The 7900-nt window shown below is 47.3% G+C and overlaps 1 protein-coding gene across 1 annotated transcript in view; it reads left to right on the forward strand.

Moving 5' to 3' along the window:
- Window positions 1-7900, forward strand: part of abch1 (ATP-binding cassette, sub-family H, member 1) — a 79495-nt gene that overhangs the window by 12917 nt on the left and 58678 nt on the right. The window contains exon 4 of the mRNA XM_043696706.1: window positions 1158-1265. Coding sequence (XP_043552641.1) covers window positions 1158-1265 — 108 coding nt within the window. The remainder of the gene's footprint in view (window positions 1-1157; window positions 1266-7900) is intronic.

Below are 7900 nucleotides of genomic sequence, written 5' to 3' on the forward strand. Positions count from 1 at the left end.
CACACACAGAGACTCACACACACAGAGACTCACACACACAGAGACTCACACACACAGAGACTCACACACACAGAGACTCACACACACAGAGACTCACACACACAGAGACTCACACACACAGAGACTCACACACACAGAGACTCACACACACAGAGACTCACACACACAGAGACTCACACACACAGAGACTCACACACACAGAGACTCACACACACAGAGACTCACACACACAGAGACTCACACACACAGAGACTCACACACACAGAGACTCACACACACACAGTGACTCACACACAGAGACTCTCACACACAGAGACTCACACACAGTGACTCACACACAGAGACTCTCACACACAGAGACTCACACACAGAGACTCACACACACAGAGACACTCACACACAGAGACTCACACACACAGAGACTCACACACACAGAGACTCACACACACACAGTGACTCACACACAGAGACTCTCACACACAGAGACTCACACACAGTGACTCACACACAGAGACTCTCACACACAGAGACTCACACACAGAGACTCTCACACACAGAGACTCGCACACACAGTGACTCACACACAGAGGCTCACACACACAGTGACTCACACACAGAGACTCACACACACAGAGACTCGCACACACAGTGACTCACACACAGAGACTCTCACACACAGAGACTCACACACAGAGACTCTCACACACAGAGACTCACATGCAGGAATTCGAGGATTTGGAATCAGCGATATATTTCCAAGTCAGGAAGGTGTGTGGTTTGAAAGGGAACTTGCAGGGGATGGTGTTCCCATGTATCTGCTGCCCTTGTCCTTCTGGGTGAAGGTGGCTGTGGGTTTGGGAGGTGGCAGCATTGCTGTGAGTTGGAAACATTTTAAAAGGTTTTGATGAAATCAACCCGCAATTTGAATTCCTCCTCAAGATGGAAACAGTTTCTGGGAAACAAAGTTAGTTGAAGGTTGCGGCGTTTTCTTGCAGTTAGTATGTTTCTTGTTGAACATGTAGTTACCTGTTTGTAACTGTGTACGAATCCAGCTCCCTTGGTAGAGTTACCTTTCTCTGCTGAGTTCTGTCAGGAATTCCCTGCAGTTAGAAAGAATATCTTACTGAGTGGATCGGTGGGATCTGGTTTGTTTTCAGCGGTGGACAGAAACGGCGTGTATCCCTCGGAGCTGCCCTACTCCAGGAACCTCAGCTTCTCTTATTGGATGAGCCAACTGTTGGAGTGGATCCTGTTTTACGAGCTAGGTATTAATTTTAAAACGGATTATCGGGCCCGTTTCCAGGATTTCTCTTTATAAACCAAACTGTAGCCTTTTTGTCTCATATATATTTTGGGAAGAAAGTTAAATCGTTTGGAACAAATCATATTTCAAAACTGCTTGTAGCAAGTGGCTGGATTTGAACTCTTTCACTTTGAATCTAGATCACTCACACAGTGCATGAGACGCCCTTCTGCCCATCCACTCTGTCCTGCCAACTGAACAGAATGCTGCCTAACTCGTTCTGTAGTCTGACCTGGGGCTGAGCAGTATTTCTGTCTGGGCCCTAGATCTCAGCTCCTTTGGGAATGTGGATGGAGCCTGCAGTTGTAGTACCTGCTGATTGTGTGAGGGGATGGGGGGAGGCTGTAGGGCGTAAAGGCACCGACCAGTGTCAAGAAATCAGTGTAACTCGGGTCAGGATGATTCATTAGGGAATCAGGGAAAATGTTAGGCTGTTGGATGTTAGTCTGTACTTACTGAGGAATTAGCCGAGGAAGTTTCCATCTCACGTTTCCAGGTCAGTAGTACAGGAATGCCTCCAGTCTCTGGCTCTTAACTCATTGATAGAAACATTACCAATGGTCCTGAGGAGCAAGGGCATTACCCACTGGAAGCTCAGTCATCCCGGGAATTCTCACTGAGGTTACCATGCCAGGACTTGAACAGGCTCCCAACCTGAGATTTAGGTACACGCCCCTATCTCCAACAGTTTGGGGACTGAAGATCTGGGGATTGGGGGAACACCTTTCCTGTGGCTGATGGTGGGGTGTAACACCTTGCAGTCATCAGGACTGGGACACAAGAAAACCAAAAACAAGGAAAGGGAATAATAAATTATACAGCAAGTGAAGAGGGGGCCGATTGGTTGGATGATGGTTGTCATGGAGCTGCAACAAAAACTGATAATTCCCAATCAGAATTTAATTAGGGAGGTAGACTCTGATTGGTCAGGACATTTCTGTGGGGAATGCAACAGGGATTGGCTGTCTACATAACTCTTTCCTAAATCAAAATAATACAACGTGTGGACAAATGCTGTTCACTGTGAGAACAACAGGGTCCAGTGTGTGAATAAACGTAACATCTAGTACATCCAAATTAATCACACTGTGAGCTTGGTTGATGATCTTAAATTGGTTTCCAATGTAACTATTAGCACAATCTGATTATTTGGTAAATGTTGTCCAATAGCAGAATCATATCTAATGTTGGACATAGTGTTGTGAGGTTTATAAGGATGGGCTGGCGGCGCTGAATGTGGTGGGCACAAGGTTTGCTGTGGGCAGTGACAGGAAGCTATTGTCTGTCAGTCATTGGAATGTACAGCTACAGAGCTGACACCACTCCAACATTAACATCCATACACCACTGTACACATCTGTGTGGCCAGTAAAATGGTTTGATGTCAGAAACCTGCCGCTCTTGTATTTGCTGTGATGGAGCAGGGAAAGACAGGTAGTTTCAGCTGTTGCTCAGATTGCAGGTATGACGGGAGATTTGGACTTGGTGCAGGTTTGGCTACAGACCACTGTGTTTACTGTGACCTTCTCCCCCTGACTCTCATCCACAACTGGACATCTCTTATTCCCATATTCCATCCACCGGCCTTTGAAATTCAACAACCAATTTCCCTCATTACAGCACAATGGCAGCCCTGAACACACCTTCTCCCCACATGCTCCCACCCCCATTTCAATTCCCTTCTATTCTCCCTTGACAATCCTTCATACACCATGAGCATTCCTTCACCATCCCACAGATCCTTCCCATGCAACAGAGAAAATGCTATACCTGATCTTTCACCCCCTCCCTGTCCACTGCTTAAGGACAGATCCCACTCACTCCCATGTGAAATAAGTATTTCATTGTCATTTCAGTTCTGTCCCAGGCCTGGTCTCCTCTCCACAGGGTGACAGGGTCACCTTACAGACCACCTCCACCCAGTCTTCAGCAATCTGTCACTGACAGTCTCCAGCTTGTTCCCACCCTGACCCCTCTGCCCTTGACATGCCACACTCTTCCACTGCACTCCAATGGAATCATGATTACAGTACCCCATTTTCCAACATGGCATTTCCCAGTCTTCCACATTCAATGTAGAGTTCAAGCATTTTAGACACCCCCCCCCCCCCACCCTCTTAGTTTTCCTGTACACTCCCCATGATGAACACCTTTAGCCCTTGTACCTCTCCTACCTTTCAGCAATTGTGCCCCTTCCCTTTTATCGAGCTGGTCGAGCAGAGCCCAGAGAAACCTCAGTGAATCCTGCAGCTGCTCCACACTGTCCCCTCAGTAGGGAAAGGCCAGGTCAAACTGCTGCTCCTCAGCTCCCCTGCGTGATGGGACACAGTGTTGGCTAGGGCATGCTATTATCACACAAAATGGAAGGATATCCTCCCTTCTTGACCTGTACATGATGAGTAACATACAAGTTAGGAGTAGGAATGGGCCATTCAATAAGATCATGGTTGGTTTAATCATAACCTCAAATCCACATTCCTACATGTCCCCAATAACCTTTCACCCCCTTGCTGAAGCTTTTGCCCGAAACGTTGACTCTCCTGCTCCTCAGATGTTGCCTGACCTGCTGTGCTTTTCCAGCACCACACTCTCTACTCTGATCTCCAGCATCTGCAGTCCTCACTTTTGCCCAAAAACCTATCTGTCTCTATCTTTAAAATATTCTAGAAATCTGCTTCCAACCTCTTTTCAGGAAGAAAGTTCCAAAGACCCAAAACTTTTGGGAAGAAAAGGTTTCGCCTCATCTTAAACAGTGCCCCCTCGCTCTCCCAGAATGGGAAACATCTGCTGAATGTTCTCCTGTGAAGAGCCCTCGGGATTTTATGTTTTAGTCAGTCGCCCAGGCTTTCCTCAGAAGGTACTCTGCCCGTTCTGGGTGGCAGTCTGGTAAGGAGACCAGCACACAATATCCTGGACTCACAGGAACAGGAGGAGGCCATTCAGCCCCTCGAGCCTGTTCACCATTCTATAAGATCACGGCGGCTCTGTGACCCAACCCCCTCGACCTGCCTTTGGCCGAAATCCCTTAATACCTTTGCTTAACAAAGCTTTATCTGTCTCAGATTTAAAATTAACATCTGATCCAGCATTCACTGTGGTTCATGGAGGAGAGTTCCATACCCCTCCCACCCTCTGTGTGCACAAGGGCTTCCTAACATCTCTCCTGAACTGAACTGAGCCACAACCACCTGATGAAGGAGCCTCGCTCCGAAAGCTAGTGCTTCCAAATAAACCTGTTGGACTGTAACCTGGTGTTGTGGGAGTTTTAACTCTCTCCTGAACGGTCTGGATGTAATTCTCAGACTGTGCTCCTGGTTCTAGAATCTCCAACCTGTGGAACAAGTATATCTTTGTCTACCCTGTCTTTTCCTCTTCATATTCTGAAGACCAATGCCCTGTATAACTGAAACATAGCCTTGTGACTTTAGGATTCGATTCCCCTGGCAAGTAACAATAACATTCGATTAGTTTTCCTGGTTACCTGCTGTCCCCGCAGACTAACCTGTTGTGATTCATACTCAGGGACACCTAGATCCTTCTGTATCTCAGCGCTCTGCAATCTCTCGCCATTTGGATAAAATGCTTTTTTTATTCTTTCTGCCAAATTGGGCAATTTCACATTTTGTCCATATTAAACACTAATTGCCACATCTTTGCCCAAACAAATAACCTATTTACAGCAGTTACATCTTTTTGTAGCCTTCGGTGTCCTCTTCACTTTCTTACACATTTTGGAAATTTGGAAACTATATTGTCAGACCCTTCATCCAAGTAAAGTGTCGAGCAACTAACACGGATCCCTGTTGCACACCATTCGATACAGCTTGCTGACCTGAGAAAGAACCATTTATTCCGACCCTGTGCTTCCTGTCAGTCCTCTATCCACATCAATACCTCACCCTGACACCCTGAGCTTCCCTTTTCTGCCGAGTCTTGTTCCATATCTGGGACCAAATTCCTGCCAATGCTGGAATCTGTCCTGGAAACAACAAATGCTGGAGATCACAGCGGGTCAGACAGCATCCACGGAGAGAGAGCTGGTGAAGTGCGGAGGGAACGGCATTTATGCAATGGTGGAGGGGGTGCTGGTGGAGAAAAGATGTTGACAGTTTAGATTAAGTGACTGGAATGTGAGAATGGCAGAACAATTCCTGATGAAGGGTCTTTGCCCAAAACGTCGATGTTCCTGCCCCTTGGATGCTGCCTGACCTGCTGTGCTTTTCCAGCACCACACTCTCGATGAGAACAATGGTGTGTCTAACTGCCAGACTGGAAAGGACAGACAGTCCCACTGGAGTGGGGGAGGGGAGAGAGGGCACGATGACAGAGAACGTAACAACTAAAGCTTGGTTCACAATTGGAAGTGGTAAACTCAGCGCTGTATTCAGTCCAGAAGGTTGTAAAGTGCCTAGTCTGAAGTTGAGATGTTGTTCCTCCAATTAGTGCTGTGATTCAGTGGAGCACTGCAGCATGCAGAGGACAGACATATGTGGCATGTGAGCAGGACACTGTGTGAAAATGACCTGCTGTGGAAAGGTCAGGGTCATGCTTACACACTGACTGAAGGTGTTAAACATAGCGGTCACCCAGTCTGCGTTTGGTTTCTCCAATGGAGAGTAGGTCACATTGGGTGCAGTAATTACAATACACAGCTGGGGGAGGTCAGGTGAAATGCTGCTTCCCTTGGAAAGACTCTTTAGGTCCTTGCGTGGTGAGCAGGGAGGAGGGGAAGGGGAGGTGTTGTACATTCTGCGGTTACATGGGAAGGTGCCATGGAGAGGGGGGTGGTGTTGGTGATTGTGGAATGGACTAGGGTGTTCCAGAGGGAACAATCCCTGTGAAGCTATAGACAATAGACAATAGGTGCAGGAGTAGGCCATTCTGCCCTTCGAGCCTGCACCACCATTCAATATGATCATGGCTGATTATCCTTAATCAGTATCCTGTTCCTGCCTTATCTCCATAACCCTTGATTCCACTGTCCTTCAGAGCTCTATCCAACTCTTTCTTAAATGAATCCAGAGACTGGGCCTCCACTGCCCTCTGGGGCAGAGCATTCCACACAGCCACCACTCTCTGGTACAATTCCAACATTTTAGAGGCAGTTGGATGGGTATATGAACAGGAAGGGTTTAGAGAGAAATGGACCAGGTGCTGGCAGGTGGGACTAGATTGGGTTGGGATATCTGATCAGCATGGACAGGTTGGACCGAAGGGTCTGTTTCCGTGCTGACCATCTCTATGACTCTAAATACAGACGGGGGGGTGAGAGGAAGATGTGGTTGGGGGTGGTGCTATGCTGGAGTTGTCTGAAATGGTGGAGAATGATGCTTTGAATGTGGAGGCTGGTGGGATGGAAAGTGAGGACAAGGGGGAACCCAATCACGTTGTTGTGATGAGATCAAAAATCACACGACACCAGGGTATAGTCCAACAGGTTTATTTGAAATCACAATCTTTCGGAGCACTGCCCCTTTGGAGCGAGGTTACAAAAGCTTGGCATTTCAAATAAACCTGTTGGAGTGTAACCTGGTGTCATGTGATTTTGACCCTGTCCATCCCAGTCCAACACCAGCACCTCCACATTAACGCTGGTGGGAGGGATGGGAAGGGGGAAGGGCTGGGATGACTGCACTCCAAGGTCTCTTTGTTCAGCAACACCTTACCATTAAGTGTGTGAGTCCTGCCCTGATCTGGTAGAGAATGAGTCTTTGAATGTGGCGGATGGTGGGATGGAAAGTGAGGACAAAGGGAACCTGATCACACTGTTGGGAGTGAGGGGAAGGGCAAGGGCAGAGGTATGGGTGATGGGTTGGATGTGGTTGAGGGCCCTGCCACCCACAGTGGGTGGGAAACCACGGTTATGGAAGAAGGAAGCCATGACAGCAGCGCGGTTTTGAAGGTGGAATCATCCAAACAGGTACAACGTAGGCAAAGGAAATGGAAGAATGGGATGGAGTCCTAGCAGGATGTGGGGGTGTGAGGAGCTGGAGTGAACATCACTACAGAAGTCACTGGCTTTGAACTGGATGGCAGGGGACAGCTTATTCCCTGAAATGGAGACAGAGAGGTCAAGGTCAAGGTCAAAGGAAGGGAAATGGACAATAGTTATAGAGGGGTGGAAATTGGAGGCAAAATGAATGAAGTTTTCAAGGTCCTGGTGGGAGCATGAAGCTGCATTCATCTCTCATCTTTTCCAGTTCTCATGAAAGGCCAGGAACTCAACTCTCTTTCTCTACAAACAGTGACAAACCTGCTAATTATTTCCAGTGTCTTCAGTTTTTTTTTAATTTTAGGTTTCCAGCTTTGTGACCAATGATAAATTCCAGATTTATTCATTCAATTTAAATTCCACAAGATCCCACAGTGAGATTTGGATCTCTGAACCTGGATCATTAACCTTCATCTCTAGATTAAGAAAACAAATCTTAGCAGGATTTATACACTTAATGGTAAGGTCCTAAGGAGTGTTGCTGAACAAAGAGATCTTGGAGTGCAGGTTCATGGCTCCTTGAAAGTGGAGTCGCAGGTAGGTAGGATAGTGAAGGCAGTGTTTGGTATGCTTTCTTTTATTGGTCAGAGTATTGTGTACAGGGG

Source organism: Chiloscyllium plagiosum, chromosome 9 (assembly GCF_004010195.1).
Source record: "Chiloscyllium plagiosum isolate BGI_BamShark_2017 chromosome 9, ASM401019v2, whole genome shotgun sequence".
Classification (NCBI taxonomy): Eukaryota; Metazoa; Chordata; class Chondrichthyes; order Orectolobiformes; family Hemiscylliidae; genus Chiloscyllium; species Chiloscyllium plagiosum.